Raw genomic sequence first — 17,605 nt, forward strand, 5'->3', positions numbered from 1 at the left:
TCATTACTTGAAAGATTTTAATAGGAAAGAATGCTGTCCTGTATAAAATCTACTTCAGAGTAATCAAATAGTTGATGAAACATTCTTATTTATGGGATAATTTCTGCTAATAAAAGCAGAAGGAACTCCTAATAAAATAATGGATCTAGGCAATTATCATCAATGGTTGCTAAAATCCTTAAGTGAAAGATTAATGGAGATCTTTAAAAGATGGATAAGGCTGAGAACATCTGAATCTACTGATTAATCTTAATATCTCTAAGAGGTAGATAAACAAGCATGTGATATGCAAAAATATGTACACAGCACACTTATAAGGTATTGCCAAAGAGTCAAACTTGAATCTAGTAAAACCGGATTACAGAAAAATGGGATAGAGGACTACGTTGAACAGTATCAGGACGAAGCAAATTGCCAAACAAAAAATACGGGACATTTTAAAGAAAGGATAGGCAAACTACAGCCGTGGCCAGATTTTATATGGACTACAAGCTAAGAATTGTTCAAAAGTTGTTAGAAAAAAAAAAAAAAGGACAGAAGAATATGTGACAGAGACCTTTTGTGGCCTGCAAAGCCTGTATACTATTTATCCCTTGAAAGAAAAACCTTGTTCATGCTTGTTCTAGAGTACAAATGACTTGGGTTTTTTCATAAATAACAGAATGGGAAGAGACAGAACTCTCACAGATTAAGAGAGACCTGAGACATATCAGTCAAATACAATGTGTGGATCTTGTTTGAATCCTGATTCAAATAAACCAATCATAAAGAGACATTCTTGAATCAATCGGGAAAATGTGAACCAAACTAAGTATCAGATGATAGTAAGAAATTAATTAATGTTGTTACATATTGTGCTGGTTTGAAGCTATTATGTATGTATCCCAGAAAAGGCCATGTTCCTTTAATCCATTCTTAGGCTGTTTTAATTGAGATGTGACTCATCCAATTCAAGGAAGGTCTTAATCCTATACTGGAGTCGTTTATGAAGATAAAAGACAGAAAAAGCCCAGAGTGCTCAGAGAGAGAAACACCCAGAGACAGTAGGAGAGAGCTGAGAGAAAAACCCTGGAGGAGCTAAGAGAGGATCCACAGAAGCTCAGAGAGGAGGCCACTAGAATCAGGAGCTGAAAGAAACAAAATCCAGGAGCAGAGGACAAGCAGATGCCAGCCATGTGCTTTGCTATCTAACAGAGGAATGTCAGTGGCCTTTCTTCAGAGAAGGTATCATCTTGTTGATGCCTTAATTGGGACATTTTCATGGCCTTAGAACTGTAAATTTGTAAATAAATCCCCATTGCAAAAGCCAAGCCATTTCTGGTGTATTGCATTTCGGCAGCTGTAGCAAATCAAAACACATTATGAATGATAATATTGTGGTTATTATTATTTTAAAAATTTTAGTGGTTAGGGATACATACTGTAGTATTTAAGGGTGAAATGTAAAACATTCAGAGAAAAGGCAAAACAACAAAACAACTGCAGGAGAAGAGATGGAAAGGAAACATGACTGCAAAAAGTTGAGAATGTTGAAGCTGAATGATGAATACATGAAGGTTTATCATCCTCTTCTCTTTATTTTTGTGTATGTGTGACAACTTCCCTACTATACATTTAAATAGCAGTATAAGCATATTTATTTAGAAATATTGAGGTCAATACCAAAATAAATAGTTAAATAAGTTGAAAATAACTGCCAAAAGAAGTGAAATGTGAGGTCAGAAGAGGAACTGCTATAAGTTGTATTTCTACTGGCTTTTCAAACTAGGTACACAAATTCTTTGAGAAAAATAAAAAATGTATATTAAAAAGGAAAGAAATGATGCTAAAAATAAATAACAGTAGCATTAGGTTTGGAGAAGCAAGTAATAATCCAAGTCCTCAATACCTTTCCTTAGATTAAATGTCATATGATCCTTCGTACTGGGGTTTTATTATGTCCCCCAGAAAAAGCCATGTTCTTTGATGCAATCTTGTGGGGGCAGACATATTAGTGGAGATTAAGTTGGAACACTTGGATTAGGTTGTTTCCAGGAAAATGCACCCCACCCAACTGTAGCTGATAACTCTGACTGGATAATTTCCATGGAGATGTGGTCTCGCCCATTCAGCAAGGGCCTTGATTAGTTCACTGGAACACTATATAAGCTCAGACAAAAGGAGCGAGCTTGCTACAGCCAAGAGGGACACTCTGAAGAATGCGTAGGAGCTGAGAGAGGAACTGCAGTTTACAGAGACATTTTGGAGATGGCCTTTGAAAGCAGACTTTTGCTCCAGAGAAGCTAAGAGAGGACAAATGCCCCAAGAGCAACTGAGAGTGACATTTTGGAGAGAAGCTGCAGCCTAGAGAGGAACATCCTGGGAGAAAGCCATTTTGAAACCAGAACTTGGAGCAGACGCCAGCCACGTGCCTTCCCAGCTAACAGAGGTTTTCCGGATGCCATTGGCCATCCTCCAGCGAAGGTACCCAATTGTTGATTCACTACCTTGGACACTTTATGGCCTTAAGACTGTACCTGTGTAACCAAATAAACCCCCTTTTATAAAAGCCAATCCACTTCTGGTGTTTTGCATCCTGGCAGCATTAGCAAACTAGAACATCCTTATAAATCTAGTTTTTGTCCATTCTGCAATCATAATTTCTTTATGAGCATACTTGAAACTCAGACTGTCCAAACTAAACCCAAACCATTGTTGGTAATAACTATTGGAGGGAGCTCCAACTTATCATCTAATTGTAATTCATTCTAATATATGCTTAAAGAACAAGGCATATATGTGTCCAATGGAAATGTAAAATAAATCAGGAAGCAAGCAATTTTAGCTCAAGATCTGATTTACTGCAGTGCTCTTATAGCAGGTACTATCATTTTATTCTACCTTCATTTCCAGACTCTGAACCTGTCCTTACCATCACAGCCTGTTGTTTTGCTTCTCTGCTTTCATCATGGCTGACACACTGTCACCCAAAATGATGACAGTCTTTCACATCATTAGTTCTACATTGGTGTTTCACATCCCTGGAGTTCTATCAAACATGAGTAACTTAAAATTCAGAGAACTAGTCACTTTTTAACTTTTATATTCTATTTTCTTATGATACCTCTGCTTATAACTAACCATTGTAACCTTGCTGCCATCATGTAAAATGCAAAACTATAGCTTCAATAAAAAGAAAATACTACACTGCATTTGCCAAAACAATTTTTTTTTAAATATAAAGGAGGGAAAAAAAGCTGACAAAGTTCAGAATCTCTAAGTATACTGGATAACCCATCGTCCATTACGAAAACCCCTTAAAATCATCTCCTCCAATTAGGCCTTGCTTTTACGCTTATCCCACAAATGTATCATGCTAATTTTATTCATCCATCCTTTGTCACGTTTTTCTTATTATTTATGCCTTAAGAAGCTATAGATCTTTTAGAAAAAGAGCTTCAACACCAAGCTCTCTTAAAAAAGAGAAAAGAAGAAAGACAATACTTTCTTAATGTTATTACTCCTTCTATCGCCCTTCTCAAAACTCTTAAGGTAGTCACTGTCTGATCTACTCATTTACAAAACAAATGCTTTGCATGCAATTTACGATTTCAACAGTATTTCATGTGGCTGTGTCCTGTGTTTCTAACTCTAACCTTGGTGTTTCTGCATTTCCTTTGAAGATCTGCAGATACATATTTTAAACCAGTAAAAACAACAAAAATCTCTCTAAACATAGCTTTACATCAATCATTAAGTAATTTTATAAGAATAAAGCCTTACTTTCTCCCATCTGGTTCAAAATTCAAGTCTCAAACATCAAAGTGTTGAAATATATGACAGTCTACGATTTCAGACTCCAAAGCACTCTAAGTAGTGCTAGAATGCTTATTCAGAGATGGGAGATATAGATGTAGGCTGAAAGTGCTAGAAATTGAGCTCAAGGTTAAATGACTGCTAGAACCTGGATAGGTAGAACACTCATAATTAAAAGTAAAGATGTGAAGATTTCCACAATTGTGAGGCATTAAAGATACAGATTCCAAGGCTGCCATTTATGGAGTAAAGTGAAATACAAATTTAAAGGCATGATCAGCCATATCACGGAAGTACACAAAAGAAAAAGGAGTCCATTATGTAAATTAGAACTGCTTTGGGTGTTTGTTCAATAAGGACCAAGAAAAAGTGGTCATGCAAAAGTAATTTCATAAACAAAGAAAAAATAAACAAACAGGAACTCAGGAGAAATCAAAATCCTTTAGAAAGGAGTGAGAAAAGTGATTTACAAGAAGAGTGAACCATATGATCAAATGTAGCACAGAGGACTTCCTCTTACCACAGTAGAATTAAGCATCTCTGCCCTCTCTCTGCAAACATGGAGAATGAGAAACTAAGAATGAGAAAAAGAAATTAAGTCTTTGGTGAAACTAGAACTAAACTCCAAATCCAGTATGTGAGGAAAGAACAAAAGATAGGTTGGACCAGGCAGGGGAGAAACCTAGACAGTGACTGTCTGCTTCTCAGACAAAAACCATAGAGAAAAATGTCTTCCAAAACAGAGGCATGCCCCGATCAAAGACTCAACAAGTCCTGTTTTGCAACAATGGGGTCCAGATGTGTTGCGACTGGTGGTAGAAACATGATGGACCACATCTGGCCCCGCCAAATGATAGAGAGGACAGGGTTAATGAGGAGATGCGAAGAGCTATTGTTCTTGTACAAAGCAGTCTGTTGGTGTCAGAGGGTGGGAGAGACACTTTTTGTGCTAAAGGAACCATACAAATGATAATCTCTCGACTGAGGAGAAGTGAAGGCTAAAACAACTCTCAACACAAAATCTGTATAACAGACTTCCACATAGCTTAGAGCTATGTGGACAACCTCCAACACTATCCTTCTGTAAAGAAAAGGAAGAAATACCCTCATTCAAAGATAAGAAATGTAACTGAAAAAGAAACCAGCATCAGACGTATACAATCATGCTACCAGAAACAAAAAACAAGAATCCACAGGCTGAAAGAAAAAACTGATACTAATTGATTCGTATTAAGACATGGTCTCATGAAGTTCTGGGGCTTTAAAGAAAAAGAAACCTATGGGCATCCAAGCGAATAAACCACGTCACCTATGAGGAGCAACAATCAAGCTTCAGACTTCCAAGTAACATTCAAAGCCAGGTGAGAGTACAGAATTGTCTGGTCTCTGGGGAAATGGTACTAAATGGTACAACCACTGTGGAAGACAGTTTAGCAGTTTCATAAGAAGTTAAACATACACCTACCATATGATCCACCCGTTCCATCACTAGGTATCCATCCAAGAGAAAACGAAATGTATGCCCATACAGAGACCTGTACACGAATATTCACAGAAGCTGTCTACAAAGTCCTCTGGGAAAGAAATGATGGCTCGAGAATTTTACAGTCAACTATGAAGAAAATACAAAGGTTAAAAAAAAAGATACTGTCTTACATGCAAAACCTCAGGGACTCTAGTTAGAAGGTCCATAAGGACAGGGACTTTGTTTCGTACACTGTCATGTTCTCATGCCCAGAATGGTACTTTACTGTTATGACTATAAACGGTTTCCCTTCCTTAGTATCTTCTACATGGTTGTTGCAATATATATGAATGCTACTGATTTTAATTTTATATCCTGTCACCTCCCTGGATTCTCTTAGTGTTTGTAGCACTTTTCCAGTTAATTACCTTTCGTTTTCCAGGGAAACAATCTTATCATATGTAAATAAAGATGGTTTTATAGCTTCCTTTCCAATTCTTATAGTACTGATTTCTTACACTTGTCTTATACTTAGGTAAAAACTTAACAAGAAATATACAGACACTACAAGGAAAACTTGAAAGAATTTCCAAAGAACACATAAGTATACAGATCTGAACAAAGCAGAGCATGTTCTTGGACAGAAAGCCTCAATGCTAAAAGGATGTCAAATCTCCAAAGTTAATTTGTACATCTAACAACAATCCCAAGAAAAATTCCAATGGGTTTTTCTCTTGAAATAGACAGTTGAGTCTAAAGTTCATATGATAAAATAAACAGTCAAGAAAGCCCAGGAGAACTCTGAAAAAAGATATATATACATCTGGGGAAAGGAAAGGACTCAATATCAAGGATGTGAAGCAGACCTACTTTTCAATGAATCCTTTGGACTATTTATGCTTTTTAACCAAGTACATATAATTTTCAAAAATTAAAGGGCTGGAAGGTGAGAGTAATCAGGAAGGTGATACCAATTTCCAGCCAGAAACTTTTAAAGCTGCATTAGATTGAGAGGGTTATGAAGCACAATGAGAAGTACGATTACCATTACAAAACACACCCCTGAAGTTTTTTCAAATGGGAAAAAGGAAAGAAATTAAAAGGAATCTAAGTGTCAAACCAACAAACATGTTTTTAAAATACAACACATCCATGAAACACTGAATTGCATAAGAAAGTAAAGGAGAGAGAGTACCTAAGGAACATAAAGAGGGACAATAATCCTGAAAGCAAGGCCATTAATGAATTAGGAAGGATTGGCATCCTGAAATCAGATAAGTGGGGCTGTTAACCTCGACAATTTGAAAAAGAAGATAGCCCCAATACAGGAAGAATAGAATATGGAAATGTCACAATAATCCAAGGCATTCATACCATTTTTCACTCTAGAAGACAAGGGCCTTTAAGAAAATTTTCTTGGAAAATGTGAAATGGTATCAACCCTTCACTGAAGAACTGTCATGTTCTTTCTTATTCAAAAATGCCTAGTTTTCACTTATTTACCTGGATTGTGCTTCCCAAACATTTCTTCCTCAATCACCCATGGCTCCTCTTCCTGCTCCAACTTGAAGATCACATCTGGTTTGGTGACTTGACAGCCTATTACGGGAAATGGCAAAGGTCATGTGTGTTAACGCTGGAGACAAAAAAAAAACCCCAGCACAGATCTTGGGCTGAGTCCTGGGGGCTTGAGGACTTATACAGGAACTTCCAAGGAAGCACAATGACACAAATTAACTGGCCGTTATCTTGGAAACTGGAACACATACAGTTCTGTGAAACGAGGGGAGGCCAGAATGATCTAGCCAGTAAAAGTCTTCACAAATTTCCAAAATGGAAAGGAATTCTGTGTTAAATGGCAAAGCTACTCTTACCCACTGTGACTAGGTTGCTATAGTTCTCCAGCATCACATCCCGATACAAGTTCCTCTGAGCAGGTTTCATTTGCTGCCACTCCTCCTGGGTGAGGTCCACAGCCACATCCTTAAATGTCACTGTTCCCTATAAAAACACAATCCCAATTAATTTGAAGTCACCAAAATTTGATAATGCAGTCAAAACATATAAGGACTCATTTAGATAATGTTCAGGGGTCAGACGTGATGAAAACTGCATAACAGGTCTTCATATTTACCTAATTTTTGTATTATACTACAGGGGAAAAGGTAACAGAAATACTCTGTAAAAGTATGTTAATTATTGGGTGAACAAACAAATTCATCATCAATAACAAAGGAAGACAGAGATGGTGGTCAATGAATCATATTGGGCTGTGATAGATGGACATGACTCAAGACTAACAACCTGGCTAGTTGGTTGTACAATCTAGTGAGAAAAGGAACATGGTAGAGTGTGGGGATGAAAGAAAAAGAAGGCAGGAAGAGGAAAGAGAGATGTGGAAGTTTAAACATGCAAAATTTGAAATTCCTATAGGACTTCCAGATGTAAATGTCCACTTATAAGTATGGAGAAAGAAAATGAAAATTTGTTAGCCATGAACCCAAAATAGGGAGATGAATCCACGGCCAAAGAATGTTAAGTGGTTATAAAGAACATGCACAATGGGTATAGACAGAATCAACAGTCAAGCATCAAAGAAATGGATCCAAGCTTTTGTTTATTTTATACACCACTAGAGGATTCAAATTAAAACCATGAGAACAGTGTAAGAGAATCTAGGAAACAAATATCAAAGAGGTAAAGACCAATTTCTGGAAAAGAATGTGATGATCACAGATATCTAACTCTTTCTCCATATATAAAATCTTCAATATCCAAATAAGAAAATATGGAAAAATCTTTGTCTGCAAAGGCACTAAGAAAGAAAAGCATCCACATATTTCATACATGTATGAATTTATTCAAGAAATAGTACAAATGAGATGAGACAACATGAGAAATACAAATGGAAATTAACAAGGGCTGAATCACATTGTTTCTCAGAAGCTACCTCTATGATGTTGAGACCATTATTATAAAAAATATCATCACTGACATCCACTGAGTACTTATTATATACCAGGCACAGTCATAATTCCTTGAGATACACTAACTTTTAAAATTTTCCCAATAAGGCTATGAAGTAGCTACTGTTACTATCCATTTTAAAGGTGAGGAAGCTGGGGCTGAAGAGTAAGTTGCCCATGGTCAGAAAGCTACTATGTGTCGAGCTGGGATTCCAGTTCACGCAGTCTGGCTGCAGAGACCATGATCTTAACCACCATACTATAACTTCCTTTCCAAAACAGCAGGAAAAACCTCAGAATCGCACAAACACCCCCTGTTTTAAGACAGACAACTGGACACAGGAGCTCCTCTAGTTGAAATCCCCTTTCTTGCTGAGGTTAAAAGCATTTGGAAGCACTAACAATAGGAAACCACTGGACATGTCAGATTAAAAAAAATCAAAAGTCGATGCAGTAAGTCACGCTGACTTGGGGAAGCACAGAAAGAAGTATGCATGAAGCAGTGAAAAGGAACACTGAAGACTAAATCAGATGTGGAAAACTGACCCCTGGTGCGATGGTTTCACTCATCACTGCGTAAACAAACAAACAAAAAAGCAGATGAAAAGTCTTTTTGTATTTCTACCCAATCCTCCTGATATCCCACAGGATAATGGATTAACTGAACTAGTCAAATGAACTCACATGAGCTACTGTTGAAGATTTTAGGTGAAGAGTGAGGTAATTATTAAAATAACTTAAAAGCAACTACCTGGTAGGACTTGATAAATATAAAAACAAATAAATTAATTTTACATTAAAAATGAGCTATAAAACATATATATATGTATTATTTCTAAAAACTGGTATCTTAATAATTCTAATGAATTAGACAACACTTATCAAGCCAAAAACAATAAAAACAATAAAAAATACAATTATCCAAACTTGGGATTTAAAAAGGACTTATAAAAAGTTATAAGAGGAGTTCTACTTCCAGGAAGGCAGCATGAGGAGCTCCATAGATCTGCTCCCCAGTGAAACTAAGTACTAACAGAGTACTAACTGGTGAGTACTATAAAAAAATAACCATTTAAGGTCTCTGGAAATTTTCCTAAAGGTATACAGCCAATGAACAAATACTCATTCAAGAAAATCTACTATAACTCCATAAGAAACGTGATGGTCTATGGCCTTATAGCCATAACCACTTGTTGCCTCCCCCGATCAGCTTGAGAGAGGGTCCACTCTGGGTGGGTGTGGCCAAGAAGACGGCCCTCTCTCCCTGCCGCTACCAACCCATCAAGGGCTATGGTATCTCATTGGGAGGTGCAGACAGTGAACATTCTCATCCAAGTTGAAGAGGCTAAATTCCTGGTGAATTCCTGTGGTTGAGAAGTCAAGGGCTCCTTTCCTCCTCCATGTTCCCACTAACAGGGAGAAGGCTCTACTTCAGGCACAGTATGGCAGGAATACCAAGGACCAGATCGCCTTGATCCCATCTCATTCTCAGGGCAGACATTCCACACCCGGCTAACCAAGAAGACCACAGACTCCTACCCCTACCCACTGCCTATAGTAGCATCTCAGAGATTTTGCCCAGGGGTAGACACAGTCCATAAGAACAAGAACACCAAAGCACTCCACAAAGGAAATGACTATATTTGAAACAGAATGTGGGGAAGTTCAAGCCTAAGGGAGCACTTGGAAACAAAAAGATTTCAGTGGTAAGCAAATAAGTAGAGGTTAATAGCCTCTTTTAGTTAAGAACAACAAGGTAAACCATAGACCAGCTAGTATGCCAGGGAGAACCAGTGAAAGAGACAGCTAAGAAGAGCCCTGCTGGGGTCAGAACAAACCTCAAAGAATGGCTTCAGAAACTACTACTGCCTCCATTTAATTGGATCAAACTGTGGAGCAATTTATGCTCAGGAACTGTTGAAACAGTAGTGCAATCAGCCAGAAATTAGTAGAGTCTAAGAGGCGGACAGCTTAAACAAGAGTTCAAGGAAAGGGACAAAGAGAGCCCCACTAAAACCACTGTCATCCCAGAGTGACTGTGTGCGTGCCCAAATCTGCACCATTTGAGGAATGACACCAAAGGCTTCACACTGCAGGGGAAAGACATTTCACGAAAAACACTCCAGACAAGTCACTAAGCAAGCAAGCAAGCAAACAAACAAACAAGAAAACAAAATAAGAGAAACAGGTTAAACATTGGAACAATGTGTGCCAAAACAACATAACAATGAGGAGTTAATTCTTAAATACTACAGAGTTTCTATTTGTGTTGATGGACAAGTTTTGGTAATAGCTGGTGGTGATGGCAGCACAACATTGTGAACATAATTAACAGTACTAAATTACATATTTGAATTCGTTAAAAGGGAAAATTTTAGGTTGTATAAAAGCAAAAAACTAGACTGTACAACACGAACAGTGAACCTTATTGTAAGCAATGGATGACAGCAGCACAACTATAAAAATGTTCTTTCAGAAACTGTAACAAATGTATCAGACTAATGCAAGGTATTGATAACAGGGTAGTATATGGAAATTCTGTATTTTACGCATGATTTTTCTGTAAAATCTACAACTTCTCTAATAAAGAAAAAGGGAAATGGACTTGGCAATAGCTGATTGGCTACTTTAAATTCTGTTTTCCAGGTAAGTCAGACATTAATAGGGAATAGAAACTTCCTTAGATTTTGATTTTGTTGATTTGGGGCTTAGCACAGGGCGCTTAAAGTTAGGCATACTAGATTTATCAGCCTCCATTCTACAGAGAAGGAAAATAGAAACTCAGTAGTTCAACAACTTTTCTGACATAATGGTTAGGTCAGAATTCAAACCCAAGTGTTGGGTGGGGAGACAATGCCCATGCTACAACAAGCCATTATATGAAACTGCCGTCAAATAAATCTCTGATTAAACAAACAAACAAACAAACAAACAAAAAAAGTCTTAGGAGAGGGGGGAAGGGAATCAGTATTCAGAGTTGCAAAAATTTATTACCTAAAATGTTCAGTTTTCAACAAAATATTACAAGACAGGCAAAGAAAAGGAAAGTGAGACCAATACACAGGGAAAAAAAGCAGGCAACAGAAACTCTCTCCAAAAGGATCCAGACATTAGACTTAACCCACAAAGGCTTCAAAGCAACCATTGTAAATATGCTCAAAGAACTATAGGAAACTAGGCTTAAAGAAGAAGGAAAGGTATGACAGCAATGTCTCATCAAACAGAGAATATCAATAAAGAGACAGCAGTTGTTAAAAAAAAAAAAGCCAAATGGCAATTCTAGAATTGAGAAGTACAATAAGCAAAATGAAAAATGCACTAGAAGGATTCAATAATAGATTCCAATGGTAAAGAATCAGCAAACTTGAAGACAGGTCAATAGAGATTTTACAATCTGAAGAACAAAGAGAAAAAGAATGAATAAATATGAACACAGCATCAGAGAAATATGGGACACCATTAAGTACACCAACATATGCATGGTGTGAATAAGAAGAATAGAAGAGAAAGAAAGGCACAGAAAAAACATTCAGCCATTAGGCTGAAAACTTTCAGAATTTGATGACAATCTACACATCTAAGAATCTGATGAAAAAACAATCTAAGAATTTGATGAAAAACAATCTACATATCTAATAATCTCAACAAACTCCAAGTAGGATAAATGCAAAGATTCCAAAGCTAGATATATCATAGTAAAAATGCTGAAAGCCACAGACACAGCAGCAAAGAAAAAGAAATTGTCACAAACAAGGAAAACTTGCTAAGATTAACAGCTGACTTCATTTCAGAAACAATGGAGGCCAAATAAGCACATGAAAAGATGTGCAATTATCATTGACCATTAAGAAAATGTAAATCAAAACCACAATCAAATATCACCTCACACCCATTAGAACGGTTATTATTTTAAAAATAAAAAATAGTAAGTGCTGTTAAGGATGCAAAGAAATAGGAACCTTAGTATATTGTTGTTGGCAATACAAATGCTACAGTTGCTGTGGATTAGTTCAACAATTCCTTAAAACATTACACAAAGAGGGGCAAGATGGTAGCATAGAGAGGTGTGGAATTTAGTTAGTCCCCTGGAGCAACTAATAAGCCACCAGGAACAACTAGTAAATAATCTGGAACAACTGCTGGGGGACAACCGTGACTGTCCACACATCATATATTAACCTGGAATGGGTGGCATGGCTGAGATTACAGCATAAAAGCTGTAAGTAAAAACTCTGGAACAGCACCAGGAGCCCTCCTCCCCCCAGACAGGCTGAGCTGCAAGACCTCACTGTGAGATAAAGTAGCATTCCCAGAGCAAGCGAATACAGCTCAGCCTAGCTCCTACTGGGGTTTTAATTAATGGATGTGGACTGCTGAATACAAGATACAAAGACAGACAAACCCCTAACAAGCAGCAAAGTACCCTGAGGTCACTCCCAGTGGAGAGGAGGTGGGGCTGCCGGAAAAAAAAAAAAAAAACAAATTAAATAAAAATAAAAAATACAGAGGCTTTTAAAGGCAGCTGACCTTAGAGAGCCAGAAAACTCCTGTGTCCCAGGAAACAGCCCAGAAGACCAGGTGCTATCTCTAGCCAACAGGTGAAACTGGGTGGCCGTGGACTGGCTCTGAAAAGAGGCTTTCTTTACCTTTTTCTCTCTCTCAACCTGAGTGGCTCAGTGGAGACAGCCCCAGCCATTTTCAGTCGGCAGCGCTCTGACCCAGACAGAGGTAAGTTAACAGAGTCAGAGAGACAAAGGAGTAATTCAAGTGCAGAAGATAACTCCCTAGGGGGTGTATCTTCCCTAAGGGGAAAGAGGTGGGGCCCAGCTCTAGTGTCTGTCTTCCCTTCAGAACTCAGACCCCAGGGCCTGGGGGAAAAGAGTCAAAACAGAAACAACGTAAGCTGAGAATTAAAGGGGCCATACTTTTTATACCAGTGGGGAGTGACAGGCTGATAGGCATCACCTGCTGGGCAGGTTAGGAAAGGCACAGTGGATAGAGGCCTCACAGGAAAGTCTGTCAATCTTCCAAGACACACCCTCAGGGAAACCTGATAATGAATATAGGCCCCTTCTGAGACCTGAGCCCCTTCTGGTCTGGGAAAATGTGATTGGGGTAATCAAGGAAACCAGATGCCTAGACAACAGAAAAACACAAATTACACTAGGAAAAACAATGATATGGCCCAGTCAAAGGAATAAACTTACACCTCACTTAAGATACAGTTGAGATATTGTTTTACTGTAATGAAACAATCAATTAAAAGATTTTCAGATAAATATGCTAAATCAATTCAAAAACCAAGTCAATGAGTTTAGGAAAGTATGGCTAAAGTGATGACAGATATAAAGAAAATACTGGGCGAATATGAGGTAGAAATCAAAAGTTTGAAAAAACAACTGGCAGAATCTACGGAAATGAAAGGCACAACACAAGAGATGAAAAACACAATGGAGACATACAACAGCAAATTTAAAGAAGCAGAAGAAAACATTCAGGAACTGGGGAACAAGACACCTGAAATCCTACACACAAAAGAACAGATAGGAAAAAGAATGGAAAAATACGAGCAACATCTCAGGGAACTGAATGACATCATGAATCGCACGAATGTACATGTCATGGGTGTCCCAGAAGAAGAGAAAAGGTAAAAGGAGCAGAAGCAATAATAGAGGAAAAAATCACTGAAAATTTCCCATCTCTTACGAAAGACATAAAATTACAGATCCAAGAAGTGCAGCATACCCCAAACACAATAGATCTGAATAGACCTAAGCCAAGACACTTAATAATCAGATTATTAAACGTCAAAGACAAAGAGAGAATCCTGAAAGCAGCAAGAGAAAAGCAATCCATCACATACAAGGGAAGCTTCATAAGACTATGTGTGGATTTTTCAGTAGAAACCATGGAGGCAAGAAGGAGTGGTGTAATATATTTAAGATACTGAAAAAGAAAAACCACCAACCAAAAATCATATATCTGGCAAAACTGTCCTTCACATATGAGGGAGAGCTTAAAATATTCTCTGACAAACAGACAGTGAGAGAGTTTGTGAACAAGAAACTTGCTCTACAGGAAATAGTAAAGGAAGCACTACAGAACAGACAGGAAAAGACAGGAGTGAAAGGTTTGGAACACAATTTTGGGTGATAGTAGCACAACAATGTAAGTACACTGAACAAAGATAACTGTGAGTATGGTTGAAAGAGGAAGGTTAGAGACGTGGGACACCAGAAGCAAAGAGGGGAAAATAAAGACTGGGACTGTATAACTCAGTAAAACCTAGAGTGCTCAACAACTGTAATAAAATGCACAAATATGTTTTTATATGAAGGAGAACAAATGAATGTCAACCTTGCAAGGTTTTAAAAACTGGGGCCATATTGGTGGGAAAATGCAATCAATGCAAATTATAGAGACTATAGTTGGCAGAAACATTGTATTATGCTTCCTCTGATGTGGCAGGGGCAATGTACCAAAGCTGGATGCCTGTGAGAGGGGGATATAAAGGAGGGGTGTGGGACTCTTGGCATTGGTGATATTGTCTGACTCTCTTATTACACTTTAGTTTAATTCTATATTTCCTTTTGTTGCTTTGTAGCTGTCATCTTTTTCTTTCTTTCTTTTTCTTTTTCTTTTGTCTCTCTACCTTCTTTGACTCTTCCTCTTTCTTTGTGGAAAAAATGGAAATGTCCTTATACAGATAGCAGTGATGGTGGTGAAAGCATAAATACATGATTATGCAGAAAACCATTGATTGTTAACTTAGGACGGAATGTATGGTGGGTGAACAAAACCATCTTTAAAAAATGGGTTGATGAAGAAACCCTGAGGGCAATATATTGAGTGAAATAAGTCAGACACAGAAGTGCAAATACTGTATGGTCTCATTACTATGAACTAATTATAATATGTAAACTCATAGACATGAAATATAGGTTACCAGAATATAGAATGAGGCTAAAGAATGGGGAGCAGTTGCCTATTATGAGCAGAATGTTAGTAACTAAGTTGAACTTAAGTGTTTGGAAATGGACAGAGGTGACAGTAGCACATTACTGCGAGGATAACTAACAGTGCTGAACGGTGTGTGTGAATGTGGTAGAAAGGGGAAGCTCAGAGTCACACATGTCACCAGAAGGAAAGTTGGAGGTTAAAAGATGGGAATGTATAAAACAGTGAATCTTGTGGTGGACAATGTCCATGATTAACTGTACAACAATTAGAAACCTCTTTCATGAACTAGAACAAATGTATGACACTATAACTAGAAGTTAAGAATAGAGGGGTATATAGGGAAAAATACATACCTCTTGCAAACTATGTACTACAGTTAGTAGTATTTTAACATTCTTTCATCAACAGTAACAAATGTACTCTACCAATACTATGAGTCAATAATGGTGGGGTTAGTTAGGGGTATGAGAGGATTTGAGTTTTCTTTTTTATTTTTATTACTTTTCTGGAGTAATGAAAATGGTCTAAAAATTGAAAAAAAATTAATTGTGGTGATGAATGCACAACTATATAACGGTACCATGAACGAATGATTGTAGACTTTGGATGATTGTATGGTATGTGAACAATCTCAGTAAAATTGAATTTAAAAAAAAGTTAAAGAACTACCACAGGACCCAGCAACCCCACTTCTAGGTATATAACCAAAGGAATCATCTATAATATCAGTGGCACAAACTATCCAATATCTTATTGGAATTTTGTATGTATAAATATGAAGTAGATTTTGGCAAGCTCTAGGGCAAACACTAAAAAAAAAACTCAAAAAAAATAGTGAAATAATCATTAAAGAAATTAAAATTTACTTAAGAAAACAGTCACTTAATGACAAGAAAACATTAAAAGAGGAAAAGAGAAATAAAAAAGAATGACATAGAGAAAACAAAAAATAAAATGACAGACAAAAATCCAATGATTTTAGTATTAACTTTAAATGTACATGGATTCAAAGAAAAGGAAGAGATTCTCAAACTGGATTAAAAAAATAAGATCCAACTATATGCTGTCTACAGGAGACACACTTTATGTCCAAACTATGAACAGGTTGAAAGCAAAAGAACAGAAAAATATGTATCATGCAAGCAGCAACTACAAAAAGCTGTAATGGCTATAATGAAATCAAACAAAATAGACTTTAAAACAGAAAATGTTACAATAGATAAAAAAGAACACTGTCCAATGATAGAGAGATAATCCCACAAGAAAATACAACAATTATAAATATATATGCATATAGAAAGAGAGTCCCCAAAAAGATGAAAAAAACTGATAGAACTGAAGGAAGAAATTGGTAATTCAAAAATAATAGTTGAATCTTCTTGACCAAAAAGGGGGATGGAAAATGAAATGAAATAAAGTTTCACTGGCTGAGAGATTTCAAATGTAGTTGAGAGGTCACTCTGGTGGACATTCTTATGAACTATATAGATAACCCTTTTTAGGTTTTAATGTATTGGAATAGCTAGAAGTAAATACCTGAAACTATCAAACTCCAACCCAGTAGCCTTGACTCTTGAAGACGATTGTATAACAATGTAGCTTACAAGGGGTGACAGTGTAATTGTGAAAACTTTGTGGATCACACTCCCTTTATCCAGTGTATGGATGGATAAGTAGAAAAATGGGGACAAAAACTAAATGAAAAATAGGGTGGGATGGGGCGGTGATTTGGGTGTTCTTTTTACTTTTATTTTTTATTCTTACCTTTATTCTTTCTGGTGTAAGGAAAATGTTCAAAAATAGATTGGGGTGATCAATGCTAACTATATGATGGTACATCATGGATGATTGTATAGTATGTGAATATATCTCAATAAAGCTGAATTTAGCTAAAAAAATAATAGTTGAAGACTTCAATGTACCACCTTTAATAACGGAAGAACAAGGCAAATTATCAACAAGGAAACAGAAGATATGAATAATATCATAAAACAAGTAAACCTAACAAATATATAGAACATGTCACCAAACAACAGTAGTATACACACTGTTCTCAAATGTATATCAAACATCCTCCAGACAGACCATACACTTGGCTTTTATAAAACAAGGCTCAAAATTAAAAGGATTGAAATCACACAAAGTATGTTCTCTGATCACAATGAAGAAAAATAAGAAACAATGAAAGAGATAAGGGAAATACACAAATATGCAGGAATTACACAATACTCCCAAATACCCAGTGGGTCAAACAAGAAATCACAAGGAAAATTAGAAAATACTTTGAAATAATGAAGTTACAACATATCAAAACTTAAGGGATGCTGCTAAAGTAGGGCACTTACAGCTGTAAATTTCCCTCTAAACACTGCTTTAGCAGCATTTCATTTAAAAATTATGTTTATAAAATCCCGTAAAA

At 36.9% G+C, this 17,605-nt stretch overlaps 1 protein-coding gene across 6 annotated transcripts in view; it reads right to left on the reverse strand.

The window, feature by feature from the left end:
- Positions 1–17,605, reverse strand: part of ZNF568 (zinc finger protein 568) — a 47,632-nt gene that overhangs the window by 8,709 nt on the left and 21,318 nt on the right. For 5 of the 6 annotated variants that reach the window (XM_037820227.1, XM_037820230.1, XM_037820229.1 and 2 more), the window contains 2 exons: positions 7,135–7,261; positions 6,764–6,859 (listed from right to left, as the gene is read on the reverse strand). In XM_037820227.1, coding sequence (XP_037676155.1) covers positions 6,764–6,859; positions 7,135–7,261 — 223 coding nt within the window. Of the gene's footprint in view, positions 1–5,260; positions 5,273–6,763; positions 6,860–7,134; positions 7,262–17,605 lie in introns of those variants that run through there. The other variant, XM_037820232.1, reaches the window with a different exon arrangement.

This window comes from Choloepus didactylus, chromosome 27 (assembly GCF_015220235.1).
Source record: "Choloepus didactylus isolate mChoDid1 chromosome 27, mChoDid1.pri, whole genome shotgun sequence".
Taxonomy (NCBI): domain Eukaryota; kingdom Metazoa; phylum Chordata; class Mammalia; order Pilosa; family Megalonychidae; genus Choloepus; species Choloepus didactylus.